This window comes from Caretta caretta, chromosome 12, assembly GCF_965140235.1.
Source record: "Caretta caretta isolate rCarCar2 chromosome 12, rCarCar1.hap1, whole genome shotgun sequence".
Lineage (NCBI taxonomy): Eukaryota > Metazoa > Chordata > Testudines > Cheloniidae > Caretta > Caretta caretta.
In genome coordinates, this window is record NC_134217.1 from 6,623,737 (window position 1) to 6,647,947 (window position 24,211).

The 24,211-nt window shown below is 43.5% G+C and overlaps 1 protein-coding gene across 10 annotated transcripts in view; it reads left to right on the top strand.

The window, feature by feature from the left end:
* Positions 1 to 24,211, top strand: part of LOC125645300 (diacylglycerol O-acyltransferase 1) — a 43,753-nt gene that overhangs the window by 6,477 nt on the left and 13,065 nt on the right. For 8 of the 10 annotated variants that reach the window (XR_007359278.2, XR_012664534.1, XR_007359279.2 and 5 more), the window contains exons 3-13: positions 3,685 to 3,772; positions 4,880 to 4,920; positions 6,702 to 6,787; positions 9,326 to 9,378; positions 9,886 to 9,991; positions 15,628 to 15,753; positions 17,587 to 17,673; positions 20,284 to 20,387; positions 21,471 to 21,509; positions 23,183 to 23,224; positions 23,322 to 23,366. Coding sequence is in view for 7 of the 10 variants with exons in the window: in XM_048870628.2 (XP_048726585.2) it covers positions 3,685 to 3,772; positions 4,880 to 4,920; positions 6,702 to 6,787; positions 9,326 to 9,378; positions 9,886 to 9,991; positions 15,628 to 15,753; positions 17,587 to 17,673; positions 20,284 to 20,387; positions 21,471 to 21,509; positions 23,183 to 23,224; positions 23,322 to 23,366 (817 nt within the window). In the remaining 3 variants the exon portion in view is untranslated. The remainder of the gene's footprint in view (positions 1 to 3,684; positions 3,773 to 4,879; positions 4,921 to 6,701; positions 6,788 to 9,325; positions 9,379 to 9,885; positions 9,992 to 15,627; positions 15,754 to 17,586; positions 17,674 to 20,283; positions 20,388 to 21,470; positions 21,510 to 23,182; positions 23,225 to 23,321; positions 23,367 to 24,211) is intronic. The other 2 variants (XM_048870630.2, XM_075118299.1) reach the window with 2 other exon arrangements.

Sequence of the window (24,211 nt, forward strand, 5' to 3'; positions counted from 1 at the left end):
GTAGCTATCTTTAGAAATCTCACATTTCTTTTTGTTTTGTCAAATCTGCAGTGAAAGTGTTCTTAAAATGAACAACATGCTGGGTCATCATCCAAGACTGTTATAACATGAAATATGTGGCAGAATGTGGGTAAAACACAGAGCAGGAGACGTACAATTCTCCCCCAAGGAGTTCAGTCACAAATTTAATTAACGCATTTTTTTTAATTAGTGTCATCAGCATGGAAGCATGTCCTCTGGAATGGTGACCAGAGCATGAAGGGGCATACGAATGTTTCGCATATCTGGCACGTAAATACCTTGCAATGCCAGCTACAAAAGTACCATGCAAATGTCTTTTCTCATTTTCAGGTGACATTGTAAATAAGAAGCAGGCAGCATTATCTCCCATAAATGTAAACAAACTTGTTTGTCTGAGCGATTGGCTGAACAAGATGTAGGACTGAGTGGACTTGTAGGCTCTAAAGTTTTACGTTGTTTTGTTTTTGAGAGCAGTTATGTAACAAAAAACAATCTACATTTGTAAATTGCACTTTCATGATAAAGAGATTGCACTACGGACTTGTATGACGTGAATTGAAAAAAACTATTTTTTTTTATCATTTTTACAGTGCAAATGTTTGTAATAAAAATAATATAAAGTGAGCACTGTACATTTTGTAATCTGTGTTGTAATTGAAATCAATACATTAGAAAATGTAGAAAAACATCCAAAATATTTAATAAATTTCAATTGGTATTCCTTTGTTTAACAGTGCGATTAAAACTGCGCTTAATCGCAATTAATTTTTTTAATCGCAATTAATGTTTCTGAGTTAATTGCATGAGTTAACTGCGATTAATTGACAGCCCTACCTTTTTCATAGCTTTAAATAATCAACCTTTCCCAGTGGCAGTAGCTAGGTCAATGGAAGAATTTTTCCGTCATCCTAGACATGTCTACACTGTAGATTAGGTTGGCATAGCGATGGCGCTCAGCAATGTGAATTTTTCACATGCCTGAGCACCACAGGTATGTGAACCTAACTGTTAAGTGTAGACCAGGCCTGAGAATTGTGTCTCTGTATGCATTGTAAGAAATGTTGGAAATAAGCTGCCAGATCATATGCCTCCTTTTATATAGTTTGCCCTTCCATGATAAGAGAGATACCATACTGGGATTTGCCACTGAACTACTGAGAGTGAGTCTTGAGCAGGTTGCAGCATTCAAAAATGTATAACAGCCTTGAACAGCAAACCAGATTATAACTGATTAGCCTTGTTGAAGGAAAGGGAATGGTCTAATGCATAAGTGATCCTGCTTATGCATTGTGGAATTAATTATAATTCCATAATGCGTGAGCGTCAGTATAAATTGGGAGTGATCTTGCTGAAGTCATATGGAGTTACAATGGTATACGGTGGTTTGAGAGGAGGATCAGACCCATTAATGAGATGAATGAAGATAAAAATTCAAGAACCTAAGCTAGGTAGAAGAGGGCAAAGAGTGGAGGAGAGTGGGGAAACAAGTGGCAAAGGAAAGAAGATGATGGGAAGATATGAAACAAAAATAAGGACAGAGGAAGTGGAATACAAACAAGGGGAGTGGGGAATCAAGAAGATAGGACATGGAAAACAGAGAAGGTGAAAGTCCATCTTACTATAAAGATTATAGATGAGAAGTGATCCCCCACTGAAGAGGAGAGTAAAGTATTGCAGCAGTAAATACTGGCTGTTATGGGGCAAACTGAATCACCTGAGCTTATGGTAGTGAAACTGAGGGAAAAGCAGGCAGCATCCCATTTCTCTTGGTGTTAATCTATATCCCCAAGATCTGGAATCCCAAATCTCCAGGCCAGGATTTCCCCTGTATCATGATGCATAGAATAGGGGTAATTGTGTGCACCGACAATGCCCATGTCTGTTAGAGGTATGCATAAGGGCTGCAAGCTTGTCATTGAGGTCACGGAAGTCACAGATTCCGTGACTTCTGCAGCAGCTGGTGCGGCTGGCTCTGGGGCTGCCCGAGCGGCTGAGGCAGCTCTTGGGCCAGTTGCACTGGCTGCTGCTGAGCAGCCTCAGGCCCCTCTGTCCTCCAGCAGCAGCAGGAGGAGTTTGGGTGTGGGAGGGAGCTCAGGACTGGGGGTTGGAGCGCAGGAGGGGGTGAGGGCTTTGGGTGGCACTTACCTTGGAGTGGCTCCCTGGAAACGGCAACAGGTCCCTCAGCTCCTAGCTCTGTGCGCTACCTCCACCCGTAGGCACCGCCCCCGCAGCACCCCCCAGGCTGCTGCCCCCCCAGCAGCCGCAGTGCTCCCCGGGCTGCCCCCCCCGTGCACCCATTGTGCCACCCCGAAGGACCTGCGGCCCCCCCCTCCCCCGCAACCCCTCCTGGGATGCTGTCCCCCAGCACCTACGGTGCCACCCAGGCAGCCTCAACAAGCACCTGTGGCCCGCCCCCCAGGTCACCCTCCCCACGAGCCCCCCAGCACTCCCAAGATTTAGTCAGGGGTATAGTACAAATCATGGACTGGTCACGGGCTGTGAATTTTTGTTTACTGTCTGTGACCTGTCCATGACTTTTACTAAAAATACCCGTGACTAAAACGTAGCCTTAGGAATGCACAGTTTTGAAGATCGGGGCCTTAGTGTTTGTCGTGGGTGCTTTGAAGTTATAAATTACTATCATTATCCTTCAATCTGAAACTGTTCCAAATATTGGTTAAACCCATTTCTTTCCTTACTGGAGCATTTGTTGATAGGAACAATTTGTGTTTCTTAATCAGCCTGTTGGACTGATGATGAGGGTAGCATACTTGTAGCGACCAGACATATTGTATCCTTCGTGCCAGATTTTGCAACCCATATGTTGAGTAGGACTGACAGTACTTGTGGAAGTAGTTCCATTGGCTTCAGTGGGATTACCTGTGGGAGTGAGTGCTGCTTTGCATGAATAAACATTGCAGAATCTGTCCCTCCTTGAGCAATTTAGCAGCTAATTCATTTCTTGGAGAAAAAGAAGGAAGCAAGACTAGGAGTTCCCAGTCACTGCTGGATCTTGGGTGAGAATAACAACCTTTCTGCTGCTTTTTGAACACCTGCAAGCTCCATTAATAGTGATTAAGGCTTGTCATCCCATAGATCCCCAAGCACTTTTCCCTGACAAAGGAGGAACACATTTTACAGCTAGTGAAACAAACCAGGTCTTCTGAATCCTAGTCTAGGGTGGGGTCTTCTAGGCCACACTACCACCCTATGACATTACTGCCTTCTACAGTTGGCCTATAAGATTAGGATTTGCCTACATAGGTAGTTCATGTCAAGCTAGGGTATAAATCTACCCTGCACCAGCCTGCCGTGCACTAAGTGTCCATGTGGACCCCTGCTACTCTGCACTAAAATTTCCCCAGTACCCTGTTTCAATGCAGCATACCGCACAACTGAACTGTTAGCTGACGTCAGCAGGGTCCACGTGGACACTTAGCATGTAAGAGGCTAAAACAGGGTAGATTTACACCCCAGCCAGCATGCCATGAACTAACTGTTCATGTAGACAAGCTCTTAATTTCAAAGTTTTCTAAGAAGCCACCAAAGAGGAAAATTAAAGTGAGAATATATTTGTCTTTCAGACAACTATATAGAAAACTATATTTTCCAATAAAAATGAAAATGAAAGCATTACAATAATTCTTCATTTTTTTTTCTTAGCTGTCATATGTTGTGCGAATCCCTATTATCGTACGGGAGTGGATTCAACAATTTTCAAGGCATTTTTAACTGGTCTGTAGTCCTGTTGGTAAGTGGAAAATCACCAAGTAACGTAGACCGATAATAGATGTTTGATTAGTGTTTCTGACTTTAAAACCGTACAGGGAGGTGCTGAATAGATTAAACCTTTCATGATTTACTTGGTAATACTTACAAAAATATTTGGTATTTCTTGTCTCAGCTCCTAAATTTAGAGCCAGCAGCTCTCACTTCTTTGTTGTACCAAGTCAGTAACTTTCCATTCTCTTTGTGCTCCTTTATGTATATCACTAACTCTTTGCAAGTACCTGCAGCTTAGAATTGTGGGGAAATGGTGGGTACGTGCGTTCTTCCTTCAGTGAGAGGTTGATACAACATGAAGCCCTGTTTAATGTGGGTCAGCATATTTCTCTAGTAGATCCCAGTGAATCAGTGTGATTCCCCACAGTTTCAGACCCCTGAAGTCAATGGAATTTTGTGGGTGTAAATCTGGTGTAATGCCAGGGAGAGCCAGACTCAATATATTTGTTTTGTTTGTTATAGAGAGAGGATTTCTCTTCTTCCTAGAGGGGGAAAGCAAGCCTTGCTCAGCCAAATGAGCAAAGCAATCAGTCCTTTTCTCCATTTTCATCACTAGGGTTTAACACCCTCCCTCCCTGAAATTTGTCACCTCCCACAGCAGGCTTCTTGTACTATGACTGGAACTGATTCTCTTCTCACGTCAGGTATGCACAGATGTAACTCTAAAATTCTGGGGAGCGACTCCTGCCATACACCTTAGGAGAGAAGAATAAGTTTGGTTGTCTTCCCTGGGATCTATTGAATAGATTGTGAGGGTTTTTCAAGCAGAATAAAACAAATGTCATCAAGAAATTTAAGAAACTGGGATTGGTGATCAGTATGGGGAAAAAAAGGCTATTCTCTTACATAAACTTGACTATTCTGAATGGACCTATCAGCTTCTTCTGAGCTACTCTGACCTATTCTAATCAAAGGAAGCCAAAATAATGCATTTGTCATCAACTTTTTGGTTTATGTAAAGGAAATTAGTTCTTGCAGACTACAGGCAAGCTGTTTCCAGCCAATCTGAATGCTGATATTTTAAATATGTTTTTGTGTTGAACTCTGGTGAACTGCGTATGTTTCTTTACTCTAGGTCCTCACACATGTTCACATGAGCCTGGAGAATTTCATCAGGTAAGTGTGTCACTAAAAAAGAAAAGCAGTGTTTCACAGTTCTGGAGAACTTGAATTCTTAGTTGCAGGGGGAGTAGGCATATATTGACTGAAGAGTCATTCTGTGATTAATCAGTAAACAACAAAAAAAGAAATAACTGCATCAAATTTCCCCCTGAACACTATGACGGTGTCCCAGAATTGTTTGCTGGACAGGATGGCATAGTGGTCTAAACTTCAGATTTCAAAATATCTAGATTCTCTAACCATGGTTTCAAATCCCAGCATGATTAACTCAGCCCTTCATCCTTCAGTGGTGGATAAGTTAAGTTCCATGCTGTTTACTAAATAATGTAGTCCTTAGAAACCTGTTTGCCTGAACATTAACAATCCCATGGTATGTTTCAGCCAAGTACAGGTTTACCCTGCTGTCCTTGACCAAAATCCCGCCCCCCCCCGCATCATTTGTCCACCTGATTGCTGCCAAAGAAGCTGCATTTCTGGGTGCCGTGTGATTACAGGACCAGATTGTGTTCCACCCTTTTTCCGGTGTCTAAGAGTGGGGAAGGATGCAAAGAATTTGCTTTACTGACTCCCTGTGTAGGGGCTGTCCCAAATCATATTGTAGAGCATGTAGCATCCTCTCAAAGGATCATGGAGAGAGAATTCCTCATGGGTTCATCTGCCACATAGACCCTATGCAGCCTCCAAACCTGAGGGTGCCCACAGCAGAATCTTTTCCATAATTTGTGAAATATTTTGGGATCCTTTGGAGTGAAAGATGCGACAGAAGTTTAAGACCAGATCTTCAGCTGGGGCAATTTGGTGCAAATCAATTGAAGTCAATGGATCTATACCAATGAGAATTTGGCCCATATAATATGATTACTATCAGAGCCAGCTCAGCAAGGATATCTTGCATTACTGTAGGACCTTTATTTTATGAACTAATTGGGAACCGAAAATTCATAAAATTGAAATCTCAGAATGACAGTAGGTACGCTGCATATGTGAATGTAGTCATTGTTCAGTGCGTGTCCTTAATGAATGGTAACTCATGTATACAGCATGCCTGATTTTTCTTTGAGAGAGCTCCCTTTCTTCGTTGCCAGATCTCTTAGTCTTTTCAAACCTGTACAGCCGATTAAACATTGGCTGAGGGATTGAATTCACATTTGGCAGCAGAAAAAAGGTTCCTATAACTGGCCATTCATAAAATCAAGGTTCTACTGTATTTAGAAAAACTATTAACCTAGGAAAGGGGGAATGTAAAGCAGGGGAACCAACTAACAGGTCCATCTGAAGAGGAGTGAAGCAGCATATGTTGCCCACAATCTCCACTTCTTTAGGAGACTCAGAACCTGTCAGGGCATTTTAGCAAGTGGGCAAGGCTGGCTAGTGAGGGGGCAGGGCCTGAGTGCCAGGGAATGTGTGCTGATTGAATGCATTTCTGCGCGCCTGCCACTTGCAAGGCTCCTGCAGAACCCTCGCCAAAATTTTACAACGGCTACTTCTGGTGGAACCCCTGGGTGATGGTAAATTGTAGTGTCTTCTGGAGCAGAGAGAGAATACAGGGGGATCGGATTTCAGTTCTCGAACCCAAAAGTTGGGGGAAATCATGGTCTCCATTTTGAACAACTACAGTTGGGAGAGGTTTGGGGATTCAAGGTCTGGGGGAGTGAGTAGGAGAAAAGATACAGGCATCTTTTCTTAGTTTGACAATTAGATAGAAGTGTAGTATCCATGTTTCTAAGTATCAAACCATAGAGTTTCTGCACCACCTCACTGTTTTTCTCTCTCAGGTATGGACTGCTATTCGACCCTGTAAAGATAATCTCAGTTTTCCTGAAAGACCCCTATAAGTGGCCAGCAGTATATCTCATTACTGGTAAGCTGACAGTGTTCAAATGTCATTTGCTGAATACCTAATGGTGTCACTTTTGCATTTAACAGCATCCCATGAAATATTTCTATCACAAATGTATTTTCTCTGCACTTTTCTGGATCACAAGCAATGTCCAGTTTTATCACACAAACCCAGATGTGGATTTTTGGCAGGGTTTAAATCCCTGGTAGGAGAGGCAGCGTAGCGTCTGGCTTTCTCTTTTTTGCATATTTCCATTTACACCTATCATGAATTTTAGCTTCTATGAGAGAGGCTTCAGAGGAAGAGTTTCTGTTCTATTGATTAACCTGCTGCCCTCACCACCATAGTGTCTGTGGCCAGGTCTACACTTAGAATGCTTTGTTGGAATAGCTGTGCTGAGCATTATACTGGCAAAGTGCTGCTAGAATGGTTGTAGCTTATAACCAGCGCTTTTGACAGTATGTTTTTTTCAGGCCCTGGAGCAAAATACGGGTGAGGGTGACAGTCCGAGTCCCCCAAAAGTGCATTTTTGATGGTATAACTACATCTGCATTAGGGGCTTTGCCAGGACAGCTAAGTTGGTCAGGGATCACACCTTTTCACACCCTGACCAACATAGTTATGCCAGCAAAACATTGTGGCCTGAGTGCCCTCCAGTGGTGCATTAAGCAACATGACTAACGTCTATCACATGTGACTTGTTCTCTCTCTCCCGCAGGGGAGATTTGTGTGTGCAGTGGGGCGCTTTGTTTTGGTAGGGTTTTGTTTGGGTTTTTAAATGTCTATGCTGTTCTGTGTTAGTGTTAGAGAAAGCAGGTCAGAGGAGTGCACCTGGTACGTGGAGCAGAAGGTGGGGAGCTCTGTGATGGTCCTTGGTTCTTGGGGGAGTTTATCCCTCAGCCTGGGACCCGCCCCCTTATGGTAGCGAGTTTAATTATCATTCCATCAGAATCAAAGCTCTGATTTCCCCTAATGTGAGTGAGGTCAGTAGTTAGTACAATTGATCTGATTCTGCAGCTACTCTGCATGCGCAGCTCCTATTAACTTCAGAATGGCTGTAGAATTGGGCCCAATATCTTAAACCTTCCTGATTTACAGAGCAGTTTGCTGCCTCTTTCCCAACAAGTGCAGATACACAGAAATAGTGAGCAGTTTTAAAAATGCTAATCATTTTAAAAATCAAAATCAACTCTGAAAATAAAGATCTGATACGATTATCGCACACTCCAGCAGGATGCTGAAAACAGCATGGAATTCAAATGGATTTTTGCTTTAAGTGTTGGTTGTGGTTTTCACTGTAAGAGCACAAGAAAAGAGATACTCAGCTCCTTGTTATTAATGAGAACTGCACATCTCATTCCCCACATATGGCACTAAAAATTTTACCATATGGTGCTTGTTGTTTTACCTTTTCCCTTCAGCTTCATTATAATTTTTCATATAACACACATTCAACCTGTGCAACTCCTTGCCAAAGGATGTTCTGAAGGCCAAGACTATAACAAGATTCAAAAAAGAACTAGATAAGTTCATGGAGGATAGGTCCATCAGTAGCTATTAGCCAGGATGGGCAGGGATGGTGTCCCTAGCCTCTGTTTACCAGAAGCTGGGAATTGGCGACAGAGGATGGATCATTGATGATTACCTGTTCTGTTCATTCCCTCTGAAACACCTGGCATTGACCATTGTCGGAAGACAGGATACTGGGCTAGATGGACCTTTGGTCTGACCCAGTATGGCTGGTCTTATATTCTTATATTTACTCAGGCATGAGGAAGTGATGATATTCTGCTCAGACTCTGTCTTCAAGACAAGAATAGGTGGATGTTTCTCCTAACATCATTAGTTGTAAAATAGTTAATAGTTTTGAATTTAAACTGTCCTTGTCAGATATCAAAGTTAACATCTCATTGAGATGAATGAAAACAGCGCACACCCCTCTTGGCACTAACTGCTGAAACACCTCATGCACAGTCCAGTTTTGGACAAAAGATCTAAGAGGAGTTGTAGGAAAAGACATTTTCCCTTCCCCATCCCAGCTGGTTGATGCTAAGCAGCTGCGTAGCCACTTGTGAAGCCCATGTGCTTTAATAACAACTGGGGCCCATATGCCTTCCTAAGTGAGACGTTTTAGAACTTTCCGTATAATAGCTGCTCTCCATGCCACTCTTCTACATGACCTCTGTCACAGCACATTAGCACTGCATGCTGTCCCTATCCTTGCAGGGAACCACAGTTGTTCCACAGTGTGTTTAGGGCCTTCCACTTCTGTGGAGCAGAGTTTAGCATTTAGCCCCGGGAGCTATGATTTCATTCTGTCTGAAGTGTCATCTCCGTGTTGGATCACATTCAGAACAGCATATTTACAATCAGAAGGGCTAGAAACATCATTTTAAAAAATGAAAGCTTCCATTCTGCTGAAACTTGTAGATCTCCAGAGAAGTTCTAGTAGAACATATCACTGCCCACCAGTTGAGTCCTACCTGTGCACTTACTTTACCATAGATGTGTTTGATACAGATTTATTTCCTGATGTTTTATTATTTTTCTTCCTTTCAGCCGCTGTTTTGTTTGCACTTCCTGCAGTTTTTATAGAAAGGTATTTAAGAAAGGTAGGTGAACTGGTGGTTTGCTATGCATTGTGCTCTCTCTCTGTAATGGTATTTCTGACTGAACACTTCTGTTATGGATCTACTGGGAGAAGTGAAATACCCATAAGCCATTATTGATTGTAAAGAACATTAGTAGCAAAGTAGCACAGTTTAATGCACTCGTGCATTTCAGCTTTGGAGATCAAGAGTAAAATTTAGATTTGGGCACCAGTAAAATGAGTTATGTGGCCTCAGTCTAGATAGCTTTTTATCAGCCCTAAACTACCACACAGTTGGCACAACTCGCAGTCTTTGATTCAGAGACTGGACTTGAAATATATGTTGGAGGCTAAGATGGTTGGCCTTTGGTAGAGGTACATGGAGGAAGCTTGCAACATTCCTAGTTTTCCTTTCTGTCCAGCTCTTTTATGAGCAGTAAATCCGCCAAAATCACTCTGATTTAGAAAGCACATTAGTGACAAGGCCAAAGAATCACTGGTTATGCTATAAAATTATTATCCTTTGTAGGTTCGTGGCTCTGAAAGCATTGGTTTGGTGTTGCAGTCAGTAAACCTGTTTTTTCTGATAACATTCCCAGCTGTGATGGTTTATAGAATGCAAGCCATAACTCCAGGTGAGAGACGCTTGTTTTGTGCTAGAGGTACTTATGGCCAGCACTATAGTGTAATATGCAGTTTGTCACACAACAGGTGTGTTTGTCTTCAGGTGGGAGGAGAAGGGAAGGGCTGCTGGCCACAATATATTGTTTTTAAAATTCAAAATGACACAGTATTTAAAAGTGTATAGAGCAGTCTTGGTAATTCAGGTTTCAGAGGAACAGCCGTGTTAGTCTGTATTCGCAAAAAGAAAAGGAGTACTTGTGGCACCTTAGAGACTAACCAATTTATTTGAGCATGAGCTTTCGTGAGCTACAGCTCACTTCATCAGATGTTTACCGTGGAAACTGCAGCAGACTTTATATACACACAGAGAATATGAAACAATACCTCCTCCCACCCCACTGTCCTGCTGGTAATAGCTTATCTAAAGTGATCAACAGGTGGGCCATTTCCAGCATAAATCCAGGTTTTCTCACCCTCCACCCCCCACACAAATTCACTCTCCTGCTGGTGCTAGCCCATCCAAAGTGACAACTCTTTACATAATCAAGTCGGGCTATTTCCTGCATAGATCAAGGTTTTCTCACATCCCCCCCACCCCCATACACACACAAACTCACTCTCCTGCTGGTAATAGCTCATCTAAACTGACCACTCTCCAAGTTTAAATCCAAGTTAAACCAGAACATCTGGGGGGGGGGGTAGGAAAAAACAAGAAGAAACAGGCTACCTTGCATAATGACTTAGCCACTCCCAGTCTCTATTTAAGCCTAAATTAATAGTATCCAATTTGCAAATGAATTCCAATTCAGCAGTTTCTCGCTGGAGTCTGGATTTGAAGTTTTTTTGTTTTAAGATAGCGACCTTCATGTCTGTGATTGCGTGACCAGAGAGATTGAAGTGTTCTCCGACTGGTTTATGAATGTTATGATTCTTGACATCTGATTTGTGTCCATTTATTCTTTTACGTAGAGACTGTCCAGTTTGACCAATGTACATGGCAGAGGGGCATTGCTGGCACATGATGGCATATATCACATTGGTGGATGTGCAGGTGAACGAGCCTCTGATAGTGTGGCTGATGTTATTAGGCCCTGTGATGGTGTCCCCTGAATAGATATGTGGGCACAATTGGCAACGGGCTTTGTTGCAAGGATAAGTTCCTGGGTTAGTGGTTCTGTTGTGTGGTATGTGGTTGTTGGTGAGTATTTGCTTCAGGTTGCGGGGCTGTCTGTAGGCAAGGACTGGCCTGTCTCCCAAGACTTGTGAGAGTGTTGGGTCATCCTTTAGGATAGGTTGTAGATCCTTAATAATGCGTTGGAGGGGTTTTAGTTGGGGGCTGAAGGTGACCGCTAGTGGCGTTCTGTTATTTTCTTTGTTAGGCCTGTCCTGTAGTAGGTAACTTCTGGGAACTCTTCTGGCTCTATCAATCTGTTTCTTTACTTCTGCAGGTGGGTATTGTAGTTGTAAGAAAGCTTGACAGAGATCTTGTAGGTGTTTGTCTCTGTCTGAGGGGTTGGAGCAAATGCGGTTGTATCGCAGAGCTTGGCTGTAGACGATGGATCGTGTGGTGTGGTCAGGGTGAAAACTGGAGGCATGCAGGTAGGAATAGCGGTCAGTAGGTTTCCGGTATAGGGTGGTGTTTATGTGGCCATTGTTTATTAGCACTGTAGTGTCCAGGAAGTGGATCTCTTGTGTGGACTGGACCAGGCTGAGGTTGGTGGTGGGATGGAAATTGTTGAAATCGTGGTGGAATTCCTCAAGGGCTTCTTTTCCATGGGTCCAGATGATGAAGATGTCATCAATATAGCGCAAGTAGAGTAGGGGCTTTAGGGGACAAGAGCTGAGGAAGCGTTGTTCTAAATCAGCCATAAAAATGTTGGCATACTGTGGGGCCATGCGGGTACCCATAGCAGTGCCGCTGATCTGAAGGTATACATTGTCCCCAAATGTGAAATAGTTATGGGTAAGGACAAAGTTACAAAGTTCAGCCACCAGGTTAGCCGTGACATTATCGGGGATAGTGTTCTTGACGGCTTGTAGTCCATCTTTGTGTGGAATGTTGGTGTAGAGGGCTTCTACATCCATAGTAGCCAGGATGGTGTTATCAGGAAGATCACCGATGGATTGAAGTTTCCTCAGGAAGTCAGTGGTGTCTCGAAGGTAGCTGGGAGTGCTGGTAGCGTAGGGCCTGAGGAGGGAGTCTACATAGCCAGACAATCCTGCTGTCAGGGTGCCAATGCCTGAGATGATGGGGCGCCCAGGATTTCCAGGTTTATGGATCTTGGGTAGTAGATAGAATATCCCAGGTCGGGGTTCCAGGGGTGTGTCTGTGCGGATTTGATCTTGTGCTTTTTCAGGAAGTTTCTTGAGCAAATGCTGTAGTTGCTTTTGGTAACTCTCAGTGGGATCATAGGGTAATGGCTTGTAGAAACTCGTGTTGGAGAGCTGCCGAGCAGCCTCTTGTTCATATTCCGACCTATTCATGATGACAACAGCACCTCCTTTGTCAGCCTTTTTGATTATGATGTCAGAGTTGTTTCTGAGGCTGTGGATGGCATTGCGTTCCGCATGGCTGAGGTTATGGGGCAAGTGATGCTGCTTTTCCACAATTTCAGCCCGTGCACGTCGGCGGAAGCACTCTATGTAGAAGTCCAGTCTGCTGTTTCGACCTTCAGGAGGAGTCCATCTAGAATCCCTCTTTCTGTAGTGTTGGCAGGGAGACCTCTGTGGATTAGTATGTTGTTCAGAGGTATTTTGGAAATATTCCTTGAGACGGAGACGTCGAAAATAGGATTCTAGGTCACCACAGAACTGTATCATGTTCGTGGGGGTGGAGGGGCAGAAGGGCTGGCTAGCACCAGCAGGAGAGTGAATTTGTGTGGGGGGTGGAGGGTGAGAAAACCTGGATTTATGCTGGAAATGGCCCACCTGTTGATCACTTTAGATAAGCTATTACCAGCAGGACAGTGTGGTGGGAGGAGGTATTGTTTCATATTCTCTGTGTGTATATAAAGTCTGCTGCAGTTTCCACGGTAAACATCTGATGAAGTGAGCTGTAGCTCACGAAAGCTCATGCTCAAATAAATTGGTTAGTCTCTAAGGTGCCACAAGTACTCCTTTTCTTCTTGGTAATTCAGTATCACGTGGTCTCTGAACAGTGCCACAGAACAACAGGCATTAAAATTCTGACTTTGATGTCTCAAAGTTCTATTAGTAATGTACATGCATACTCATCTGACTTGTTTGGCATGCAGAATATAAAGAAACAATTCTTCAAGATATTCTATCCTTCTCTTCCAAGTGTCTGTTCCCTGGCCATTTTGTACATGTGTGTAGCTTCTGTCAGGGGTGATGGTAATAACTTTGCATACCAAGAGGAGTCAGGAGTCCCAGTTCTCCTCTCTCAAAGTTTATGATGTTAACAGAAACCTTTGTTGGTCTATAGCCTCATATAATAAATAGATGCTTGTACAATACATTATTAGGCCATCTATCCCAAATTCTAATTTAAAGCACTACACCCACAAGTAGACATATTTTAAAAATATATTTTAGGAAATGTATATTCAGTTTTTGTGTACACTTGTTTATATTCCTTTTCCCAATATACCTGTGCATAAATATGTCTTCTTTATAAAAACCTACTCATTCTGGCAAATGTATCCTTCAGTGTCCCAGTCTGGCACCAGGTCACTTCCATTGTAGTCAATGGATGTGATGTTTTAAAACACTGGATTGTGGCTAAGTGAGGGAATCTGGCTGAAGGAGATGGCAGATTATCAAGGTGAAAGCTGCTGTTTTCGTACACACAGGAAGGAATTACGTAAAGGCCTAAGAGGCCTGCAAATCGACATACAAAAATGTGAGCCTAATTTGTGGTGCAAATGGCCAGTTAAATGCACAGCTAGTCATTTGAGTGTGCAGTCACCCAGTTTGCATATGCACGTATGTGATAATTACAAGTGCTACCTGTGTGCACACTAGTGAACCTGGAGTTCTGCAGCGTGGGCACTGAATGTACATAGCAGGTTAACCAATTTGCTAAACTATCATATTGTTTATAATTTGCCTGGATGTAGCTGGCAATTCTTTCAACAAATAACCAAGCAAAAAAAGTACTTTTTTTCTTTGAACAAATTGGGCATGTATAAAGAAAAGGAGGACTTGTGGCACCTTAGAGACTAACCAATTTATTTGAGCATGAGCTTTCGTGAGCTACAGCTCACTTCATCGGATGCATTCAGTGGAAAATACAGTGAGGAGATTTATATACACCCAGAACATGAAAAACTGGGTGTTATCATACACACTGTAAGGAGAGGGATCACTTAAGATGAGCTATTACCGGGCCGGGGAGGGGAGAAACCATTTGTAGTGATAATCGAGGTGGGCCATTTCCAGCAGTTAACAAGAACGTCTGAGGAACAGGGTGGGGGGGGGAGCAGCGGCGGCGTGGCATGTATAGTAATGCAATAGCAATAGCTCCATCTGCTGAAACAAATAGTAAATCATTGGAAAGTCCAGGTGTCACAGCCTACCCAGAGCTCCCGACACTATTAGCATGCCATGACACTTTCATGTCTTGCATGCTCTGTTTAATAATGCGCCAATTATTAAAAAATCTGTATTCATTCAGATTTTTGAGGGTAAATGTGTGAGGTGGGTAATAGTGTTAATTCAGTCAAGTGAAATGATGAGTGACAATAAATAGAGAAGCTCTCTCAAAATGGTACTCCTTTCATTTGGAGGGTCACTTAGTTTTGGCGTGCGCAGATTAGCGATGTAACACCATCATCTAATGTAACTAATATGATATGGCTACATGGCTAGGGAGCAGGAAACCATATTAAACCATATTTCAAGAAGTTTTCTCTGCCATGCTTTATGATTTTAACTCCTTACATTGTTTGCCATTAAAAAGTCCCAGGTACCACAGTTCTTTCCTGTACTAAATCTAGAGAGAGCCTATGGCTTCTCTAGTATCGCTGTGTGGTAACAGGCTGACACATGCTTTCTTTTCAATGGTCACTTCTGTTACCAGCCTCTGATTCACAGCTTTGCCTGGTTTCAGGGTTGAGCCACCCTCCTGGGGCAGCGCGGTTCACACTGTGCTTCTCTATAGGAGCCAGGCCCCTTTCGCTATGGGGGGGATTCATGCGGGGGAGAGCTGGCTGCTGCCATCCAGCCGTTTCAGTCTCTAGGGGTCTAGTGGAGCCTCTCTGGCAGAGCCTCTCTCTGAGCCAGTACATCTCTTGGCTGACTTGCCATGCGCTTTCCCTGGCCAAGGGCTGCCTACGTTTGGGGCTGCGTTGGCTCTTGTGGGCTTTGTGACAGCCTCTCTGGGCAGAATCTCTGCTGCCAGGGCCCTCTGCCAAGGTCGGTGCCAGCAGGAAATTGCCTCCCAAGGTGTGTATAGATTTAAAGGACACTCAAGCAGTCAAGTGTCACTGGGCACCTCCTTGTAATGAGAAGGAATTCGTTTGCAAATCTCTTTTATGGATGCATTAGGCAGGCTGCACAGATAGACTGATATCCTTTATCTAATTAGCAAAGACAACATCATTGTCCTGAGTCTGTGTGTTTGAGAAGAAAAGATAAACTGCACCTGGAATTATCACAACAGGTTATTTTCTCTCTTGTTTCTTAGCTGGAGGGTTGCTGACCATGTTTGTGTATATCATCATTGCCCTGAAACTGTTCTCCTACTATCAGGTGAATCGCTGGTATAGGGAGGGAACCCCTAGACCAGTCAGAGGAACTTCCAGAGTGCAAGGTCAGCAAATTCTGAACCCTCCTATCTCTTATCAGTAGGCACCGAAAAGAACGTACCATTTATATGTGGCTCAGTGGACTGAGCACATCAACGCCAGGGGCTTGGGTTCTAATTCCAGCTCTGTCATGGATTCCTTGTGTGGCAGTCTCCTTGTCTCAGCTTCCCAATCTATTGATGGAAAATCTCTCTGTCCAGAGTATTTGTAAATGTGCTTTTGTTGAGGCATCTAGACATCTGTTACCTCACACAGTTATTGTAAGGATTCATTCATTAAAATTTCATATAAGATATAAAGTGCTCTATAAGGGCTAGCTCTGGTACCACTGATTTTGGTGGGAACAGGACCAGGGCCTCGGTGTTTTTGAACAGGCAGAGTCTCACTCTGCTTTCAGAACAACGTGCACACAGTAGGTTGATGTCTAAGCTTGTCCCTCCCTAGGGTTTGCCTTTTCTCTTAACTTAAGTAACAACCATACTTACCCCTCAGCCTACACTTTCTCCTGACCTTAGCTTGTTCCTAGCAGCATCCCTAGCCCTAGTTCTCCTCTCCTCCGAAAGACATTCTGACCCCTTTGATGCTCTTGGTTGGGAGCAAATAGGATTCACCCGGCCTGGTGAACCAGCAGTAATAACTCAGCCTCTCTCTCTTGTGCACCGAATGAGGCGGCGGTCCTGTGGAAAAGATAGAATGTGATCATGTCATTAACGCATACACACAAGGATGCTGAATTAAGGTTGCACAGGCAACCTGAATTCTGACGTTTCCTAACTTTTGAGCGCTTCGCTTTGCAACCGTAATGATCATTTAACATAGTTTTTTGGATGTAATTTACTAGGTTTTAAAAAACTTAACAGAAAAAGCAGAAATTTCATTCTGTGGAACCATATTGACTCCCACGTGAGTCACCAGTAGGGTTGGGGTCAGTATCTGAAGCTAGCTGTCTTGGTGTAAAAACACACCTTTTTGGCAGTGAAGACATAGGTGTAACTGGGAATAGATTGATTAAAATGATTTAAATTCCTCTCTACCATTGACTTCAGTGGGCTCAGAGTTAGGGCAACTCTGAGCTCATGTGAAAATCCTACCATAAGCTCCTACCTGCTTAGAGTATTACCTACTCTAGCCTCTTGCTTGCCTCATCTGGGCTCCTCTTTTAATTGTATATTAGCTTCCTCCAGTCATCCTGCAACCAAACCCTGTGCGCTGGTTTGCCCCAACCAATAGCAGATGATGCGCATAATCACAGAGGGGAAGGGCAGTAGTTCGTGTGATCACAAAAGGAAGGGGAAGTAGTTCACACAGTCATGAACCACAGGAGACGTGTTCATGAGATGGTTTCTTTTTCATGAAGAAGTGGTTTTCTTTGTGAAAAAGAGGAAGAAGGGTCCAATGGTTAGGGTGCTAGTCTGACACTCAGGAGACCCAGGTTCAAATCTCTGCTTTGCCATAGACTTCCAGTGTGACATGGGGGAAGGCCTCTCTGTGCCTCAGTGCCCATCTGTACAATGGGGATAATAGCCTCACCCTGCCCTGCCTCAGAAGTATGGTTAGGGTGAACGCAATCATTGTGAGGTGCTCAGATATTATGGGAATGGGGGCTACCTAAGTGCCTAAAGAGAGAGAGAGGAAAAGTTGACTCTTGACCCAAAGTGTTGGAAACTATGCACCCACAGATTAGCATGAAGTCAAAGCTGGACAGAACGTTGGTGTTGGTGTCACCTCCTTGAACTTTGTAAAAGTTGAGCTCTCTTCAGCCCTGGCTTGTTATATAAAGTCATTTGTGACCTTCAATTCACTTGAAACCATATGATAGATGTTACATCTTTTGTTAGCAACAGATCCTTCAGCCCATCAGTCCAGAAGGAACGAAAGAGGACAGTCAAAGCAGATCATGTACCCAATGAACCTGAAAGTAAAAGGTAACATTTCCTCATACTTCAGCAGTTACCTCTTCACCGTCAGCACTCTTCACTGTATTTGGAGCAGCTCTTACCCTGATAACCAGATGAACAAAAATTGCATTTCTAATAGCTCTTCTTAAAAGAACATTGTCCCTTACAAATCACACTTCTGGCTGAAAATACTTTACTTGCCACTGTTACAAGTCCACCTAAGGCAACTGTAAATGGAGGAGAACAGAAAACAATATCTGGGTTTTTTTAGTTTACTTTGTATATTTGGCAGTACTTTAGGTATAGTCAGTTTCACAGTTCCCCTTGTACAGTCTGTTGTTTGTGAGTCTTTCACAGGGCAACATTTGTTTGTATGTTGAGCAGGGGGCAGAATGTTTTAAATGGAAACTATATTTGTAAAGCCACTTTGGGTACCCAAAGTGATGGCATCAAGATACTCCATGGTTCTGGTTATGATTGGAATATCATGCTCCAACAATACGGCAACCTCCATCTCTTTCCCAGTTCCGTCTAGCAACATTAGCTCTCAGACAAAGCCTGTATTGGTTGAAATCACAGTACTTCACAATAAAAATGCAAATATGGTCCAAAAATGGCTAGTTGCATTCGGGGCAGATGTAATACCTGGAACTACTTTTTAAATCAAGTTTGTGATTTTTTTATTAGCTGCCTAACTGGCACTGGTGCCTTCGAAAGATATCCCCACCTTGACTCAGTGGGAACTGTTGGGGATTCAGCACTTTTAAAAATCAGGCCTTTTATTTAGGGGCCTCAGTATGATCTTAGGAGCCTAACATTAGTTACTCATTTTATAAAATCTTGGCCTTAAGTTTGAAAGTATGGAGCACATCTCACAGCACTGCCATTTAGCCTGCATTCTAGTCATTGCTTCTATGAAAACTTAACTGTCTTTAAGTGTGCACAGCTCTGTCAGACCTGAAATAGGCTTCCCAGAGGAGGTTGTGGAATCCTCGTCACTGGAGGCTTTTAAGAACAGGTTAGATTAACACCTGTCAGGGAGGTTCTAGGTTTACTTCAGCAGAGAGAGGTGGACCAGATGACCTCTTAAGGTCCCTTCCAGCCCTACATTTCTAGGATTCTATTATTCTAATGCTGTTACAGAGATAAGATCCTCATAAGAGAACGTCTTTGGTTCAAGGAGTTCTCTTTGCTATATTGCGAGTTCTGCCATGTCTCTGCATGATTTGTGTTTTGTAGCTGTGGAATTCTGATTGAGCTCCATGCAAGCTTCCAAATGTGATACGTTATGTGGGCACAGCAGCCTCACTCATCCCAAAGCGTTTTGCGATGAGCAGTGATCGCTTAATACAGTCATAGTCGAACTGACTGACAAATGTAGTGACATTTAGCTATTATGGAGCGCACTGTGCGGCAGTGTTGCTCTTCCAGCTTAGCCCTACTATGACTGTGGTGTATAGTCACTTAGAAGATGCAAAGATAAAGGGTGATATCCTGACCCCACTGAAGTCAGGAGGAAACTCCCACTGGTTTCAAAGGGCCAGGGTTTCACCCAAAATGAATACATTCCTAAATGCTAAAAGCAAACAACATCAAGTGAGAATTTTTTCATGAACCTTTCAGGGCCTCTTAGGGCGAGATTGTGCTGTCCCCTGCACGTGTGTAAGGGTGGAGGGAATGCAAGGAACGTCTCCCTTCACAGAGCCCCCATGCAGAGGCTGGCCACAGTTCCAGTCCTCATGCTTCCCTGAGCATAAGGACTGTTCGGGCTGCCAAGCCTGTCCCTAGGGGTGGAGAGGAGCCAGGCATGGCCATTGCCCTCTTTAAGAACGGTGTCTCTGGGTACTCCAGAAGGCACTGTATCACCCGGTAATTGCTGCACCGCATGTTGTGGGATGGAGTGATTCAGCACCACCCACATTTCAGGCTGCTGCTTTATGTCACAGTTTAGCTGTCAGGGGGTATGTCTACACTGCAGTTAGACACCTGTGGCTGACCTGTGTCAGCAGACTCAGGCTTGCAGGGCTTGGGCTAAGGGGCTGTTTAATTGCAGTGTAGAGGTTCGGGCTTGGGCTGCATCCCAAGCCCTGGGACCCTCCTACCTCACAGGATCCTAGAGCTTGTGCTCCATCCCAAGCCTACATGTCTACACTCTAATTAAACAGTCCCTTACGCAAGCCCCGCAAGCCTGTGTCAGCTGGCATGGGCCAGGCGTGGGTATGTCTACACCCACTGTGAGCTAAGTCATCCACCCACTTCTTAAGTGACTTATTTACATTGGAGTTATGCATGTAGCGTAGGTCAGGATCTAGCCTTAGATTATCTGTCATTGGAATTACCCATGTTCATTTGTGAATTCCTACAGTTTATTGGGTACCCAAAGTGATGGCATCAAGATACTCCATGGTTCTGGTTATGATTGGAATATCATGCTTCAACAATATGGCAACCTCCATCTCTTTCCCAGTTCCATCTAGCAACATTAGCTTTCAGACAAAGCCTGTATTGGTTGAAATCACAGTACTTCACAATAAAAATAAATATGGTCCAAACTGTGTAGATAAACTGAATTCTAAAGTCGATTTGCCATGAAGAGTGAATTTTTTTTAAAGCCTGGTATTTTTCTTCTTCCCCCAGATCTGTATTACTTCCTGCTAGCCCCCACGCTTTGCTACCAGCTGAATTTCCCAAGACAAAAGAATTGCCGGCAAGGCTATATCATTAGGAGATTCATTGAAATGGTAAGAACAAGGCATTGCATTTAAAACTGTCCACTTCTCTGCTCCCGCTATCACAGTGAATGTATCAGATCTTGAGGTTTCACACTGCATATGTTCCTTTGGAGGCTGAATGTGACAGTTCTGAGCCATGCATGATTTTCCCATGACATTTTACAAACACAGGTAAGCCGTTTCTGCTGTGTTTAAAAGATTTTCTTAGGCCCCTCAGTCCCTGGAGGGCTAGAAGAGTGTCCTAGGACATCCTTCCAGCTCTTGGTCTACCAGGGATGGAATGCCATCCCAAATGCATCCTAAAAATGCAACAGCCAGCAGTGCTACCTGAAGCCTCTTTTAGCTTCATTGAGGCAAGTTGTACCTCACTTGTGTTGTGAAATGTCATCAAATTAACACACATTTCAGACTTTTTATTGACATTTTTGCAAAAATGTCCATTTTTCACAAATCCATTTTGAATCCCCACCCCCATCTTTAGAACACTTGAATGAGAAATGGGGGTTGGTTTTCATAGATTGTCTCTATAGGGGAGCCCTCTTGATACCCCTTAGACCCCTGTGCCTTAGCAAGTCTTATGCTAAAGGTTCCTTTTGCAGCCTGTAAAGTGTTGTCCAGTGGGGTCACTGACACTGATGTGAGGCCTCTGGAACTCTCCTGTCTCCAACCAACACAAAGAGCAAAGGACCAAACTTAGCATCCAAATATGGACCCTGCATGTATAACTCAGTGCATGGCCACTAGGCCACCGGATCAGCTGATCTTTGGTCAGTTAATGCAGGAAATACACAAGATAAAATTGCACTGCAGACTTCATGAAAATACAGATGACAAGACGAGTCCTTGTATTTTGCAGCTGTAGATGTTTGACATCTTGTATTAGAATGACTGATACGCTGGGAAGCATGCCATTCACTCGAGCTTGCTGCAGCACCAGATATTTTAGGGTCAGTTGCACTTGAAGATGCTGTGGTGGTTATAGTGTTTAAATACAAGATAGACTGGAGATTTTGCAGTGATGACCCAGGATACTGTCAACTCAGTTTAAGGGAATTAAGGCTCCAAAATCTACTTTTGTTGTTTTCTTTGCAGGTTTTTCTCTTTCATCTCATGCTGGGGCTAATACAGCAGGTATGTTTTTTGTCTAAGGTTAAACCCCAGGGATTCAGCTACCATGGATAATGAGGCCTCTGTGAACCACATATTACCACTTAATGCGATAAGCTATTTAGATCTGACCTTTACCACTTCATTTTCTTTACTGTCAAAATAAGCCCTTGCATCTACCTTAATACTCACGCAATTTGGAAATGGATCAATCATTTAGATTCCTGTCAGTATCTGCTTAGACTGAGGCTATATCTATTCTACAGCACCTATGCCAGCATAGCATGGGTGCAGTGTACGCCGACAGGAGGAGTTTTTTCTGCTGCTGCAGGCACACCACGTCCCTGATCGATGTTAGCTATGCTGATGTTAGCACTCTTCTGTTGGCATAGCTGTGTCTCCGCTGGGGTTTTGCCATCACCCCTGATTGACATAGCTATGTCAGGACAAGTTTTAAGTATAGACCAAGCCACAGTTACTGCCTCAGCGAGCTACCACGAGACCACAGTGCAGATATAATATAACAAAGTAAAGATGCTGAAGGGGCGGGGGAAGAGGGGGAGTTCTCCACTCCTGTTAGTGGTGTTGCTGACTTGCTCCTCCACAACTGTCCATGCCTCAAGTTAAGCACTGGGAATTTACAGACGTGTGACTGAGAGAGTGAGGGAAAGTACCCACTGCGTCCCTAGTCACCAAAAGGATTATTAAACTTGTTCTGCCACTTCTTTGGGCTTCTCCCCATCTCAGCTGCTCCTCTCACAGCAAGCTGGAAAATGTTTAATAGCCAAGATCTAAACTGGGCTGGGGTTAAATTGCAAAGGAATTTCCACCGGGACCTGAAGACTAGTGAGGATTCAATGAGGAGACTAAATCCTCAACCAAGTGCACAAATATCCATGCCCCATATTGGCCTGTTTCTAAATTTGTTCCCAATTCCTACCCTAACACCCAGTTCATCAGCTCATCCCGTTCACTCTGTCCTCAGCAGTTGTCATCTGCCTTGTTGTCCAGTATTTTCCCTTCCACCGTTAGCTCCCAAATCCTTTTGCCTGCAGCGGTGGCAATTGAGTGCAGTGAAGGAGGAGGATTCACTTAGATGAGGATTTTTTTCAGTAATCAAGCATAATTTGTAGTGCATTAGTACAGTTTAATAATCCATTTAGTAAACTACTAACTTTACTAATGCACTTAGAGCTCTTATTACTGCATGTTCATCTAAGATGCCACCCTTTTGCATCATGATAGCAAGTGCTGAGGATTCTTTACCATGCTGATGTACCCCCATACATTTGATTGTGTTCCGTTTGCTCCCAGCTAGAGAAGAGAGAGTGCAAGCCCTTTGTACCCCCAAGCTTCAGTGATGCACACACTAATGCAGGGGGGTAGAGATTCTAGCTCCATATCCAAACTGATGCTGAAAGCATTATAGAACTTCATGGTCTTTACACCCGAAAGGAAGTGCTACCCATGAGAACAACAATAGTCAGCTGGCAGGTTGGGATGCAGCTGTTTAGCAGGGTGTCAGGTGTCCTCCTAGCTATTCAGTTGGTATGACAGCCCAGGAAGGGTTTGTATGCTACACAAGCTGCACTTGTGCTTTTTCATTATAGCAGAGACATAAAAGAATGAGTCACTTTACAATGCCTTGCAGAAAGAACTGTTTATATCCTCAATTCTGTGTTTATTTTTTGTTCCAGTGGATTGTACCAAATATTCATAAATCAATGAAGCCCATAAATGTAAGCAAATCACACCTGGTTATTTTCTTGAACCAAATTCTGACTCATTCAGACCAGTGCCAGAGATAACATTCATCTATTTTGTTTGTTTCTGCAGGAAATAGAGTCCACCCTCCTCACAGAATACATCTTAAAACTAGCGGTGAGGCCAATCTGCATGCTTTTCAATTCCGGGGTTAAGCTGATGTGTAACTATTAGAAATTTCCCTTTGGAATAGAAAACAAAGGAGATTTGGGAATGCCAGGGGTCCAGTAACCATGCTAGATCTATTCCCTTCTAGCTCTTTAATCTCACTTAGGGTTTTATATTGCTGTCCATCCCACAGCATCTGATTGCCTTCCATGTAAAATCAGGAGCAATAGTAAAGTCCCTAGTGGACTTCATGGACTCTCTGGCATGTCTCACTTTTTAGAGTCAAAACTTTATTTGAGGTATGGTATTTTCTTTTTTAAATTATTGTTCTGGGTAAGGGTTATTGGGCAGAAGAGGGTATCAGTGTTGAAGATTTTTGGGTACAAGGGGGTGCCAGTGTTGTGTCATTCTTACGATAGAATTACTTTTTTGAAGAAGAAGGTTTCGCAGCATTTCTGGAAGATCCTCAGAGTCTGGATTGGCCCAGTCTCCTCTCGGAGTTTATTCCATAGGCAGAGCCCCTCAGTTGAGAATGGTTTGTCCCTGCTTCTCATGTGCTTCATTGTGGGCTCTGTGATCTGCATTGTCCTAGCGGAGCACAGCTGTTGTCGTGGTTCAAAGATCAAAATTCGATCTTTGATGTAGCTAGGGTTTGATCCATTAATTGCTTTGAAAAGAAGGACCAAGGCCTTAAATTGGCAGCAGAAGCTAACTGCGAGCCATTGGAGGGGCTTGAGCACTAGCCTGATACTCTCACAGCAGCCTAAGCCATGGAGAAGGTGGGCAGTTATATTCTATACCATCTAGAGCTTGTGCATGGTTTTCACATTCTGCTTCACATACCTGTAGGTGAC